The sequence below is a fragment of the Helobdella robusta genome, assembly GCF_000326865.2.
Source record: "Helobdella robusta unplaced genomic scaffold HELROscaffold_1, whole genome shotgun sequence".
Taxonomy (NCBI): Eukaryota; Metazoa; Annelida; class Clitellata; order Rhynchobdellida; family Glossiphoniidae; genus Helobdella; species Helobdella robusta.
Genome location: NW_008703570.1, coordinates 9,330,597 through 9,345,361, shown reverse-complemented (window position 1 = coordinate 9,345,361; position 14,765 = coordinate 9,330,597). Strand labels below are relative to the sequence as shown.

The 14,765-nt window shown below is 32.7% G+C and overlaps 5 protein-coding genes across 5 annotated transcripts in view; 3 read left to right on the top strand and 2 right to left on the bottom strand.

Annotated features, from left to right (window-relative positions):
• HELRODRAFT_159365 (hypothetical protein) overlaps positions 1 to 1,659 on the top strand; it is a gene marked incomplete at both ends in the record, with an annotated part of 9,015 nt that extends 7,356 nt beyond the window's left edge. The window contains one exon of the mRNA XM_009011252.1: positions 1,565 to 1,659. Within this exon, the coding sequence (XP_009009500.1) occupies positions 1,565 to 1,659 (95 nt within the window). The remainder of the gene's footprint in view (positions 1 to 1,564) is intronic.
• A 4,126-nt stretch (positions 1,660 to 5,785) lies between these two features.
• On the top strand, positions 5,786 to 7,948 carry HELRODRAFT_187980 (hypothetical protein; the record flags this gene model as incomplete). Its single annotated transcript, XM_009011251.1, has 4 exons — positions 5,786 to 5,810; positions 6,403 to 6,807; positions 7,048 to 7,135; positions 7,284 to 7,948. The coding sequence occupies 4 exons, from the start codon at positions 5,786 to 5,788 to the stop codon at positions 7,867 to 7,869; spliced, it is 1,104 nt and encodes a 367-aa protein (XP_009009499.1). The 3' UTR covers positions 7,870 to 7,948.
• Positions 7,949 to 10,351: 2,403 nt separating this feature from the next.
• On the bottom strand, positions 10,352 to 10,804 carry HELRODRAFT_145643 (hypothetical protein; the record flags this gene model as incomplete). Its single annotated transcript, XM_009011250.1, has 1 exon — positions 10,352 to 10,804. A coding segment is annotated over one exon (453 nt), but the record flags the coding sequence as incomplete, so codon positions are not given.
• Positions 10,805 to 11,648: 844 nt separating this feature from the next.
• On the top strand, positions 11,649 to 13,342 carry HELRODRAFT_159362 (hypothetical protein; the record flags this gene model as incomplete). The annotated part of the gene is made up of 4 exons (XM_009011249.1): positions 11,649 to 11,902; positions 12,383 to 12,641; positions 12,731 to 12,753; positions 12,985 to 13,342. The coding sequence occupies 4 exons, from the start codon at positions 11,649 to 11,651 to the stop codon at positions 13,340 to 13,342; spliced, it is 894 nt and encodes a 297-aa protein (XP_009009497.1).
• A 230-nt stretch (positions 13,343 to 13,572) lies between these two features.
• HELRODRAFT_159361 (hypothetical protein) lies at positions 13,573 to 14,638 on the bottom strand (the record flags this gene model as incomplete). Its single annotated transcript, XM_009011248.1, has 3 exons — positions 13,573 to 13,620; positions 14,195 to 14,416; positions 14,498 to 14,638. The coding sequence occupies 3 exons, from the start codon at positions 14,636 to 14,638 to the stop codon at positions 13,573 to 13,575; spliced, it is 411 nt and encodes a 136-aa protein (XP_009009496.1).
• Positions 14,639 to 14,765: the final 127 nt, after the last annotated feature.

The following is a 14,765-nucleotide window of genomic DNA, read 5'->3' as shown; positions in this document are numbered from 1 at the left end:
TTTAAATAGAAATATTTGTATCGGCATTTCTGGCAATATTTCCAGAGCTGAGTAACGGTAATACTATTTGACGTAGGCATCAGCGCCAGCGAATGAATTTTGTAATGTTGTTAACAACCCTGTGTGTGTGTGTTGTGTATACTGTATATGAATCACTGTAGAAGTAGATAGGCACATGTGGGATGATATGTCATAGATGTTTCTCTGTGTGTACGTAGGTCTCGTTGAGCCATTTATATAGTGGTAGGTATGTACAGTGTACACGTAATGCATTGGTACAAAATGTTTAATCAATCATGAATAGTCTGTTACTACATCATAAAAAGAGAAATGTACAGCAGCGTGGCAGTGAATTGATGATGATCTTGTCTCGTCATCAGTTTTGTTGTTGCTGATGACGATGTTGTTGATAATGTTGATGACGATGTTGTTGTTGATGATGATGACGAGGTTCATTTTGTGGTCTTGTTATGTGTACTAGTGTCTAGCTGCTTCAGTTGAAATTTTAGATTTTATGGCTATTGACGTTCAAAAATCGGTTATACGCACTTTATAAAGTGAGTTTAATTTCACGCAACACAATAATTTTTGAATGTTTATTGTTTATATAAAAAATCTTCCAATCACTAAGTTAAGTTATCTTTCTAACATGTAAAAATCAAGACTGTGTTGTTATTGTCAGCTCAAATCATTCTATTGACTTTAATATCATTAACCAAATGTTGGTTCGTGACTGGTGAATAAATTTGGTCATTAGCCGGTTTTCATCAATTTGGTAACAACCGTAGATTCTTTAAATCAATCTTAATACTTGAAATGAATCAAACTTATCAACGTTTACCAAATTGCTAAACCTAAGTTTCATTTTTCTGCTCTAATTTTAATTTTATTAGCCGACTGACATCATCTACAAATTTTTTGTTTTTAACACACTGAAGAGACACGTCTGTCTGCAACAAAACTTTTCCCACAGTAACAACACAAAGTTTACAATTAGCATTTGATAAAAACTATTTTTAGTATAATGATAGCGAGTCTTGTCATTTTTCTGCTCACTGTGTAACAGCTTCTCCAACAATAATCAATTATCCAAGCGTTTTTTGGAGACAGCAAACATTTTCATAAGGTTAACATTGAATGGAATTGTTAATAATGATATTTTGCATACGTCATGAATTACAATAATATTGATAAAAATATGACGAGTAATAATAATTTTCTCTCGATGTCTAGAGACGAATTTGTTGTAGTTCAATTAGTCTGGTTCCTCTCTTTGAGATCTTATCAAAATTGATAATAGAAGAAAAGTATTTGCAGTTTGTTTGTGTTGTTTTTGGTGCATGCAATTTATTTTTTATAATTGTTGTTCATGTGTCTATTGTTGCTGAAGTTGTCTATGTTAATTTTGTTGTTGTTGGTGGTGGTGTTGTTGTTTCTGTAGTGTTTTGTTGTTGTTGCTGTTGTGTCGCTAGTAACTGTGATGTTGTATTTGTTGATATTGTTGTTGTACATGTGTGATCCCATTTCTTTTAGTATTTGTTGTTGTTGTTGTTGTTGTTGATAGGACCATGTTTATGCAGCCTTCGTGGTTTCTGCGACTTTGATGTTGAGATTGAGATTGTTGTTTATGTTGTAGGTAGATGTTTATCTTATTATTAACGTTCTTTATGATATCATTAGTGATTTCTATTTAAATTTTTGTCTATGTCAGTATTTAAATTTTTAACTTTTGATCTGCAGTAACCATAAAATAAATTTCTCTAATAACGTTCATGAGGTTGCTAATACTACCTCCTAAATATTAATAATGTAATATCGACAAACTTTGGTGTTGTTTATAACCGAATAACATAAATATAAAAACACAATTTCATTGGGTCAGTGTGTGTGTGTCTGTGTGTGCGTGTGTGTGTGTGCGCGTATGTGTGTGTCTGGTGTGTGCGTGTGTGTGTGTACATACATATTTCAATTTGCCTCGCCTCGATGTGAAATGTAATAATAAATTCTGGCACGTCAGAGAAGCAATGAGATATGGCATTGCGGGGTTAGGGAGGATATTGATTTATGATTGGTCAGTAAAGTGTTTCACCCGCTGCCGTTATGAAGTTGTTTTTTCTTTTCCCGCTTTTTGATGTTTTTCTGACGTCATTTTCGTTGGGATTGTTGTAAGTTTTTGGTTTTTTTTTCTTGTACTTGTATTTTTCTTGTTTTTGTATTTTTCGGTATAGTAGTTGTTGTAGGCATTGTTGTTTTTTTTTGCATATTTCATCTTTTGTTGTCGTTAACGTTTTTTTAGTTGGATTGTTGAGTTGTTGTGGATGGTATTAATGCTGTGTATGTTGTTTGTGTTGTTTATGTTGTGTGTTTTGTGTGTGTTGTGTGTGTTTTGGATGTTGTGTGTGTTGTGGATGTTGTGTATGTTGTGTGTGTTGCGTATATTATGCGTGTGTTGTGTGTGTTGTGTATGTTGTGCGTGTGCTGTGTGTGTTGTAGATGTTGTAGTTGTTGAGTCCCATATTGATGTTTTTTTTTAAGTTTTCTGTTACAAAAGAAGTAAAAAGAGTTAGCCTTGTTTGATATGTTGCTTTTTGTAATGAAACATTTTTTGTAAAAAAAACTGTTCTCAATTTTTTGTAAAATTTAAAATTTTATGTCATCTCCTCTGCCGAATCAATTTCTTTTATAGCCAGCATCATCATTTTGTTCTTTAGGATTTTCATCATCTACCCAAGCAATTATATCAGCGTCAACATTTTTGATTCAGAAATTAAATAGCAAACATTACTGAATCACGATAAATAAATAAATATAAATGTTATAGATAGCCTGGGACAGGTATAATCCCATTTCACCGTCATTATAGATACTATTATTTTGTCGATAAACGCTTCGCTAATAGAAAATAATTATGGAATTTAGAGCCATGAATCATTTTGTTTTTGGGTTGATACTGTCTGCAATTGCTTTGCTATCTTGGTAGGAAGCTATTGTTGATTGTTATTGTTCCTTGCTACGGTGAGGTCATGGTTTGTTGCGGTTTGTTATTGTTTGTTATGGCGGTTAGTGATGTCATAGTTTGTTATATTATTCAACGAATTAGTTTTATCGTGTTGGAACGCCGTTAAGCTGCAAAAAAATAAGAATTAGTTTTCATTCTCTCGTTTTGTTATTTGTTCGTTCGTTCGTTCGTTCTTTTGTTTGTTCGTTCGTTCATTCATTCATTCATACATTCATACATTCATACATTCATTCATTTGTTCATTCGTTCGTTCGTTCTTTCGTTCGTTGGTTTGTTCATTCCTTCGTTCGTTCAATCATTCAGATGTTCTTTTACCCATTTATTTCTTCATTCATTCATTTATTCATTCAATCACTCAGCATGCACACGCAGCATATAATAATTTCTCTTCCACCATCCAACGGAGTTTGTCGGCAACAAATTCAACTCCTGAGTGTCGATCAACACGTCAAGACTGTGGAAACAATGCCACTATACAACAATAGCTTTTAATACTTAAAAGAACGAGTATCTATCTAGACGTTTCTATATGTCTCAACATAATCACTCACACACACACACATACACGCACGCACACACGCACACTAGATGTATACGTACATACGTATGTGTTTGGGCATGTGTGTGCGTGTGTGAGTGAGTGCGTCCGTGCGTGCAGTATGCAGTTTGAAAACGCTCCAATAATAGTGCAGTTTTAGTCTTTATAGTAGCGTAAATAAAAACACACACGCAAGTATATTACACAAATAACAAACAAATAACAAACAAATATTTACACGATTAGATTTCCATGGGCATATTTACTATTACAAAATATTGTTTCAAACAGTGTATGTTTACATGCGTGAAAGTGTGTGTGTGTGTGTTAGCACGAGCTCACATCTATGTGTATTATACCATGAAATGACTGTCCGTACAAGTGCATATGAATGACGAAATAATGGAATGACTGATAGGTAGCTGATGCAACAGAATGCAATGATTGTTTCCTTTGTGTGAGTCTGCCTGTATGTTTGTTTGTGTGTGTGTATTTTTGTATTTAACGTTGCTATAATCGTGCGTGCGTGCTTGTACACAAGCGTTTGTTTTGCGTTAAGTTTTACCATTGCAAGTATGGTATATTTGCTCCTAAAAGTTTCTTTGAATAAGTTTATTATTCAGTGTGTCTGATTAAGTGTTTGTGTATTTGCATGTGTGTGTACGTATGTATGTGTTTGTGCATGTGTACGCGTTTGTGTGTATGTACGTGTATGTGAATATGTACGTGTTTCTACTTGCTAGCCAGAGTGTGTGCACGTTTTCGCGCGTGTGTACGTGACGAGGTATATCAGTATGCCAGTGTATGTTTGCGTGAATGCGTGTATATCGATTGAGCTGGCTTATTGAATATTTTATTACTCTCATCCATCAACCGTTCAGTCAATCATTTGTTCGTTTCTTCGCTTGATTTGTCGTCCGTTCACATGTCTGACTCTGCAGTTGTTGGTATTTTTAAATGTGCCATTGCGTGCCTGGTGCCTCCACGAACCTTTTTTTTCCAAGTTAGCGCGCGTGTGTTTTTATCGACTTGTTTGTTTTGAAGTGTAGGTAGGTAGGTAGGTAGGTAGGTAGGTAGGTAGGTAGGTAGTTAGGTAGGTAGGTAGGTAGGTAGGTAGGTAGGTAGGTAGGTAGGTAGGTAGGTAGGTAGGTAGGTAGGTAGGTAGGTAGGTAGGTAGGTAGGTAGGTAGGTAGGTAGGTAGGTAGGTAGGTAGGTAGGTAGGTAGGTAGGTAGGTAGGTAGGTAGGTAGGTAGGTAGGTAGGTAGGTAGGTAGGTAGGTAGGTAGGTAGGTAGGTAGGTAGGTAGGTAGGTAGGTAGGTAGGTAGGTAGGTAGGTGGGTGGGTACATCAAGTAGCTTGCAATCAATGCATGTGCAATTGTGAATGTGCGCACGCAATATAGTTTTTAATGCATCTTATTGTTATTACCTGCGCTGCACAACGAGCCGATGAAAATGCGACATGCAACAGTAAAATAAAGAATGAAAAATCATTCGTTGCATTGTGTACACAAGAACTATATAATGTCATGAGGATGTCTGTGACTGTGTGAGTGAGTGATGATGTGTGGTTCTCTGTTTGTGCAAGTTACATTTTTTGTGTCTCTGTGTTTTTCCTCCGACTTTTTATTTGATTGGTCTTGTTGCAATGAACTTTTAATATGAGTTTGTATGATCGTGGTTGAGGTTTGTTAAATAATAATTGTTTACAAAAATTTTCATTTTGTGCTTAAACATTTTTTTTAAATTATACTATAACTGATGAATAAATATTGTTAGCTTGATTTTAATAAAATTCAAATGATCTTATGAAAGTTTGTAAAAGTTCACAGATACAATCTCTATAATTTTTCTACAAATTTGCCAGTATGTATGTCGCTTCTGTGTTATAACGTGTTTTTTTAATTCAAGTGAAGAGCGTGTGAATGTTTGTATAAATCTAGTTTAATTAATGTTCATCGCACTTCAAATGAGATTAACATTAATTTTAAATTAAAATCAAATAAGCCAAATAAACTGCATTTCTTTTGTTCCCTTTATAAATTTCCTTTTTTTTCAATTACTTTTTTTTTAAATAAATTTCGTTACCCTGATTTCGATAAAAAATTACCTGGTCTCTGACAACTAGATTGAATTTTTAAAAGCGTTTCATTCAAACTCTGAAAATTCACTTTTATACTTTCCATACATTTGACGTGTTTTTGGAAAAATCATGTGAATGGATGGCATGATGGCCAAGTGGTTAAGGTCGCCTGGTGGTTTTTCGAAGTAACCGGGTTCGAACATGACACAAATATCCTCACCCACAACATGCCTCGTGTGTAATGCGTCGTTTAGTATATTTTCATATACAATGTTTTTGCGTGCTGTTGATTTCTCTAAAATTTGAAAGAGTGTATTTGACATTTAATCTTTAATTGACCTTCAACCTTCTGTTGACCTTTATTGTATTTTTATTCCTGTTTATTTTTATTTATGGCAAACTCTTAAGCATGTTTTTATAACGTATATTTGTGTTTGTAAATTTTTTAAATTGATATTAAAAGAAAAATTATTTTTTAGATCGAAATTGAATATTTTGAGTGACTTTTTCCACACAAAAGTTGTTCGTTAAACAGCAGAGAGAAGATCCCAACAATTTTTATATTTTATTCGTCTGTAATCTACCGTTGAAAGAAAAATTATTAAAAGTGTTATAATACAACTCATATAAAATTTTTGTTTCATATCTCAGTTATCATAATTTTAAAAAATATTGAATATATAACAACAGCATCTTTGTCATCACTATTTTCAACCTAATAATTTTCTTACTAAATTAACACCGCGTTAATTTTGTTAACGCAGCTTTTGGATGTCCGGATGTCCTGGCTACTCAGCTTTCCTCAACTTCAAGATACGAACGTTTAACGAGGGACACAGCGCAGATCAGCTGTGCCGAAGAACCGGTCAAGATTCGCCTGACGTGTGTGGGCAGTCGATGGCTGACAGCTCGACATCATCACTCTATGGCTAGAAATGCTAACACCGATAGAGATAACGACAAATTATTTACCAGTACCAACAACAACAATAATAATCAAAGTCACAGCAAAAAGAACCACACCGGAAGCAGTTTGGTGGAAGTTAACTTTTTCTCTCTTTGCTCGATGACGTCATCGAAAAATGAGAAAATTGAGCATTCGCAGACGGATGGCTGGTCGGTTGGAAACGTTTTCACATCCGATTATTTTCCATACAGTGGGTTTCTAGGTTTTTATTCAGAAATTTTTCGTTTTATTATTTGCATATTATCTTCAAGAAAGTTGATCTAGATAATCTAAAATTTAGATTTAACACGTTATCAAATTGTAGCGTTGCATTGCAGCGGTAATAAACATTCATTTCCATACGTATTTGTAAGACTTTTAATTTTAGAGCATAAATTTTTGTTTTCATTATTATTTTGCCTCTACAATAACAATATTATTTAATCTACCACCAACGTATCAGGTATATTGATGGTGGTGTCGCTGGGTGTGGCTCTGGGAGTTTTCATAGGAGGGGTACTGTTGGTGTGTGCCGCACGTGTTGTAAGAAAGTGAGTGTTTGTTCATGAAACTTCTTAATTTATATTCGTCTTACACATAGTTTACTTTATATTCAGTTTAATTTAAAACATTTTTATTGAGAAATATAAGTGACATATTCATTAAGTATTAAAAATGTAAAATAATTGCTCCGAGCAGCAAGCAGCAACACACCAACATGCTGCCACCTGACGAATTCTACATCGAAAACCAACAACATTTGACCATCAACAACAGCATTCTCAACAACAACAACAACACCGAGAACGTTTTGAACCGCGAGAACAGGACATACGACTACACCATGCACTGCAAACCAATCAGGATGGCCAACGTTTCAGATGGAAACATTCCTATGTTGCACCACGACGCATTTGTTGGTACTAATTTTGACTCTCAGTGTTGCGACAACTACGATCAACAGCAACAACATCGCCAGCAACAGCTTCAGCATAAACTAAACTGCAACGCCAGCGATCACTACTTACCGTGCAAGTGTTCCTGCTTCCAGCAGTCATCGTACGACGACAAGCCACACACGACAGCATCCACAACGACAACGTCGACGCAACAGCAGCAAAAGATGATGATTCAGCAAGTGCATCAGCGTGCAGTTGCCACAACATCGTCTCCGTCGACAACGATGATATTTAAAAATTTCTCACCCACCACGCCGCTAACTTCAAAGTCGTACAGTGCCTTCAGTACCAACAACAAACCCGTCATGAGTAACAACATCATCTGAATGAGACACATCATTATAATGTTACCTAGTTATTCCATTTTGAGGTGAAGAATAACGATTAATGAACTTCCGTAATACGAATATTAATAACTTCTTCTATGTTTAATGCTGCTAACTACAAATGAAATTGTTTGCAGACGCGCACCTATTCACTGGCACAAAATGGATAGGAGAAAAATTAAATCAAACTTAAATGTATACTTGCTGTAAAATTATATTATAAATTATACATATATGTATATATATATATATATATATATATATATATATATATATATATATATATATATATATATATACATGTGTGTGTGTGTGTGTGTTGTCTGTCTGTGTGTGTAAACCGTAAATTCCATAAATTCGTATATATGTTATTTATAGCACATAACAGAAAAAATGGGAATTGTTAATTGTTATGGCTTCCACCACTAAAATGATAAAACATCTGCATTTCAGCATTCCAAACAACATTCCGAAATTAGGCAGAAACAAAATTGTTGTTTTAATATATATCGTCATTTGTTTTCCAGTGAGATTTTATATTATATCATTTAACAAAAATTGTCTGATATTGGTTTTTTCTTAGTTATACTTCATTATCAGCTTATTTTGACGATGTAATTTAAAAAATTCTGAACATTTCAAGATTTCAAATATAATTATTCATTGAATTTCAGCATATGTTTTTGTACACTTTTTATTCATCTATTAATATACAGAGATAAAGTCATTAAATAGAAGAGTGTTGATCTGTCCCGATTCGAATAATGTATGCAATGTAGTGAGCTACAAAGTTGTTAATGTTCATTCATTCACGCTGCGATACGACAATGCTGACTAATGTTTTCGAAACACTCACCTGCACTAGTACCGTACACATTTTCGGAATATCTAATTTAATGAAATGAAGAGGAACAGAACAACATACACTTAGTAAATGTCAATGTTATTCTTCTAAATCTACCTACAGTCTTGCGCGTTGAAACGTGAAAACATCAATTTTTTCACAAAAAACGTACAAATTAACATTTCTACAGTTAACGTAACCTAACATGTCATTAATATATTCAAAATATGTGTATCTTTATAAAACATAGATGCCAAAGATTTATTATATACAAAGTCATATTTGATTTTATGCGTGTATGTACCTATATATTCAGACGTTTTAGTTTAATGATTGAACATTAACTTGCTAACGATGTAGTCACATCGTAAGTTGTTTTCTTTCATTTTCGTTGTTTTGTGATTACGATAACGATCGTGGACAACAATAATAAACGTTTCAGCAAAATTTGAATTCAAATATTTTCAAAAAATGGAATAAGCGACTTTAAAAAAAAGTAAATTAGACTTCGTGAATAACGTGCGATGCGTGTTCCTAACAGTTCAAAATGCGTTAAAACGTACGAGCTAGAATGGAAAAACGCAAGCGTAACTGTTGCTACCACATGCAGTTTTTGCACACGAAGATGCAGCCGAGTAATTTAGTTCGAAACATCATTGCAAGCTGTTTGAAGACATTTCACTTCAAGCGCTTGGTAAGCTACGATTACGAGTTTTTTATTAATCGGAAATTTGATTGAACTAATGCTATTCCGGTTATAAGCACTTAGAAAATAGTGAGTGATTAAGCAAAAATATGATAGCAGTGAACTTAAACTCATGACTAAACTTACTATAAACTAATTGTAGATGGGTGCTGTGTTCGAGCTGGAAGGAAAAATGAAATGGAATCAACTCATAAGCTATAAAATGTAGCAGACGCCACGATTCAAGAAATTGAAACATTGTGATTGATGTACACATGTGGAGTAAGTTGCTTATCTTTGGGTCATGAGTAAATTTTAATACTTTACTAGGCCTATATTTGACAAAAACAAAAAGTAAATGAAATTTTTTTATTTTATAATAATGAAAATGATAAGACAAATATTTCAAAATGTGATGCAAGTGATAGTCACATTTACAATATGCATCAACATTTTAAGACTGTTTTTATAATCGCAATATAACGTTATAATGAACTTAGTGAATCATCAGTTTAAATTAGAACAATTTATTGAAGGCTAAATTAAAATAGATGATTCTGATGTTTATAGTGAATTGTGAAAATGAAATTCATACAGCCAAAAAAAATTATTTATAGGATCTTTCTTTGTATGACAATACTGATAAACTCAAATCGCAAATTAATAAAAAATCAAAGAAACACCATTGTATGGATAAAATCAAGCAATAAAACAACAAACTACCTCACTTTATACTTTACAATTTATCATAAATACAAAATATATCTTGACCAAAATCAAATGATGCTGGATTCATTTAGACTCTGTTATATGTTTTCATGTCTGTGATGATGAAATAACATAACTTTTGAACAACAAAATTTCAGTTAAAACCATTAAAAAGTTTGATTGCTTTATACAACAATGAAAATATTTTAATCAATTTTTGCTCGATCTGTGCAAGAGTGCTGTTCTTCCTCTGTGTCTGTGTATTCACCAGGCTCTTCACCAGGCTTCAAAAGTCTACCAAGTAACTGATAGCTCTCTGTGAACTGCATTTCCCATTCTTTTATTTGCTCCATTTGTTTAGAAGTTAAATCACTTAGATCATCATATGTGTCTCTTATGGCATCGCCAGTCAACGAAAATGTACCAAGACTTCGTGAAGCATCCCTACCTGCAAATACTCCATATGGTCCATCTGGTCCATACTGTTTGTGGTTTTTTGTAACATCGAAAACTTTGCCATTTACGGCAACTAAAATTCTTCCGTTTTTGTTGTTTTCTTCTCGCAGTTGCTCAAGTGTGAAATCTCTTTTTTTCATAGGTGGTAATTCATTTTGAGTGGATTGACTGTGTTGTCGTTTAGCTTTGAATATTTTGTAGAGAAGAACTAGACATATACCTAATAAAAAAGCATTCAATGGAACACATAATGAGGAAATAACGACACCCACGTAACTATCGTTCCTGCCTAGTTTTTCAGCTGCTTCATCCTCAGAAATATCGCCATTCATTTTTTTTCCTTTTTTTTTCTTTTCAGTTCACACAAAATGGATTTAAACTTGAACGCCTTTAAAAAAAGAATAACCATTTGACAAGATAGAATAATTAAAAAATTGAAATGCAAATTTAATATATAAACATAATTACTAACAGATAATTAGGAAAAATCAAAAGTTTAAATTAAAAATTAACGGAGCTGTTACAAAAACTTGCAGGCCTTCATACGTAAGTTGAAATGAGAACAGATGCTTGAAAAGGGCAAGTTTTATGGAAAGCCGAAAACTAGCAGTAAATGAACATTAACAGAATAAAAGTATACAAACGGATATAATACTATTATAAATTAATTAAGCTATAAACTGCGTTTCATAAGTTTATGTACATGATTAATTAGTTTTTTTTATGCCTTTTGCATGATGTATTCTAAGTATATGTAATCATCAAATATTTGAAAATTTAATTTTTTTAATTTTTATTACTTTATGTTAAAAAACATTTAGAAAAGCTGTTTTCAGGTATAATTTTTATGATATTATGCTTTAAAATGTTATAAATTCTGGTCAAAAGCATATATATATATATGACATACTTATAATATTTGTGCTTATAACAGTGTATAAATTAGGCTGTTGAGGAAATTTATGCGTGGTCAAAATGTGTCAATCGAGTTTGTTATATTAACCTAATTTCAAAATTTTCACACACTGGCTCGTCGGCTGTCGTCGTATTATTAGTGTACAGCAATTCAATAATTAAAATTTTAGAATGACGCTGGATGCTTTGAAGAAGGGAGCAGAGTTTGCTTCGTATGCCGATTTCATGAAATCTCTCAACAGTTTCCAAATTATGACAAACAGCGTTTTTGTGATTGAGACATCAAAGAGGATTGAGACAGTCAACAAGCACATCAAAAGAGAAGAGAACGTTTACAATTTAAACTTCAAGTATCGTTATGCCAAGTATATTTGTAAGCAGCACAGCAGCTTCAAGTACCACCAAACTTCAACTCCTGATGTAGAGTAAGTGCACATCTATTTTCCATTGGCACTGATTAGTTTCTATTTCTTAATCTCTTTGCCGCTTTACCCTGTCTCCTGCATCTGCCCAGATGGAATGATGACTTACCACTAGTGGTGGCGAGTCACTACCTTAGTCTAGATTCTGGCATCTATGCTTATTAAATTTAAATCTCTTTTTGTTTGTATTTCTCTTAATACTTTTTGAAATGTCCTTTCATCATGAAATTGGTTGTGTTTTAAATTTGTCTGTTTTAAATATTTATTTTTTCAATTATTTTTTTTTCGTTAGATTTCTAATTATCAATAAAAGTTACATTTTTTTATTAAGCTAAATTTCCATTACACTTGTTTTATTTTTTAGGTATTTATGCTCTGAAAATTGATTAGTTTGTTTTTGTTGAACCTTGTTATTTATAATTAAATGTATACAAGTATTCATTGGTATAAAAAAAAGTGCTTCAGTTATTTGTTTCTTTGCAGACCTGTGAAACTCTGCCCTGTGTTCGTAAAAGTCAGTGCTTATAAAAACAGAAACTGTTTAGTTGTACTGGACTCATACCTGCTTCACAATCATGGAAGTGACGTGATTTATAGAACTCCACAATTGAAAAGAAGGGCTGAAATTATAAGAAAGCGAAAACCAAATGCAAATTCACTAACAGATTGTAAAAAAGCTTTGGTAGCCACTGACGTTGAGCAACCAGGAAAAGAAATTTGTTTCACTCAACAGTATGATGAAGTATGTGTTATGAATCAATGTAATGGCCATATAAATATTACATTGTCTCTACATTTTAATAATAACTTTTCATTTATTATGAATTTCAGCTGAGCAAGTCATATCCTGAAATGTGAGTAATTTAAATCTTGGTGTAGTTAGTTACAAATATTAACATATTAATTGCCGATATGTAATATATACATTTCATTATTTTTTTATTTTGATACAAACGCAAACTCTCATGTATATATATATATATATATATATATATATATATATATATATATATATATATATATATATATATATATGTATATGTATATGTATTATTTTTATTTATTCAATTTTTTCAAAAATTTAGCCATCAACTAGCAAATGAATCACATGAATCAAACGAAACACATCTAATTAAAGAAGAAGAGGATAGAAATTTGGAGTACCCAACTGAACACTACAACAGCACTGGAATGTATGATAGCATCAGCATTCCACAAATGTCAAACCATCTTGAAGACAGCCTTTTAAGAAGGTTGGATATGTTGGTTCAGTCTCAGTCCAAATTTCAAAAAGAGATAGTTGATGCTCTCAAAACAGAGTTTACAGCACTTCGAATGTTGATGGTGAAGCAACACAAGGAGAACATATCACTACTAAATGATTTTATTACCGTTTTTGGTAAAAATGGATGTGTGAAATCTTCTAATAATAGTGGTGAATGATGACTGTTTTGCTGATCTAACTTAATTCATTTATTTGTTTTTTAAAAATTTGTTTTGTCTATTTGTAAATAATTAACTGAAGTGTAAATAATATTTTTTATTATTCTGCAAAGTATTTAGATGTTAACATTTTTGTTATTGTATCTTTTGCTCATAATTATGGAGCAGATTAGCTTTTGAGATATAGTTTATTTTGATGAACGGAATTCAATTTTTATTTTATACTGGATTTATATAAACCACGAAGGCTTACAATCTAGTTCAATTAAATTCACGCTCTGGGGAAATTTTTTCGGGGAATTAAAACGGCTATATGAAATAGCGAATAGTTTTGATTTTATTAATTTTGACGATACAACCATCCATCTAATGGAACGTCTAAAACACCTTACTAACAAATTTGCGTGCGTGCACGGTCGCCCAACTTTTTTAGACGATTGAATTTGTTCGGTAAGTTTCACCCACTTTATTGAAACTTGATTGTATTAATTTTTGGGTTTGAGCTGTCTTACTGCTTGGTCGAATGGTAGTTATTAGAATAATAGATAGTTGTTTTTTTATTTGAGAAATTTAAAATAATTCAAATTATATTTTAATTGACAAAGTTAATTACCAAATAACAAATTCATGAAATTTACATTTCAATTTTAAGTCTTCACCAGTTCAGTTACAGGACGTTTTTATTAGGATGATGTTCATTTCAATTTCAACATACAAACTATAAGTGGAGTTACTTCACATTCATCGTTGTGTGCGCAACCAAGCGTAAAACTGTAGCTGGTTTTCAACTAAATAAATTTTAAATAATGTTAAATATCATTTGATGAACTTGTGCATGTGTCGCTTTCTTACTGTCTCGGATGGATAGCATAGGCCTGTACGACACAAAAGGTACATAGCATAATTGATTGACCAAGTCAAGTAAGCACTTCGTAGGACATTTGATCTATCGTAGCTTAGAAGCATTACATGTTTGTAGGCCGGTTTCGGGTTTTCAGTCTCGTATGGTCCAGATCTGAACACACACGTATCTGCGAATTTGTCAGCTTCTAAACTCAACTCGCGATCATAAACCTGCATAATTTACATATTTTTAGCTGTTATAATATATTTAGAAGTATTAATTTGGTTAGGAAAACAAATTTTTAAATTTACCGCGTTTGTTTCGTTTTCATTGAACGTGCTAACTAAAAGATCTAAGAAATGCAACTCGTGTTCATCCTGCGAATAAATGATCGCTTCGGTGGCTGCCAGTAGCAACAACGTGACCAGACCGATCGAAAAAAGTTTAACCATGTTAAACAAGTAAATAAAACGCAATGTTACTTCGATAGAATACTTTAAAATGTTTTCAATAAATATTCGCACGCGTTTAAATAGAATAAATTGTCAGTCCTAGTCAAATAGTCATATTGATAGCCAT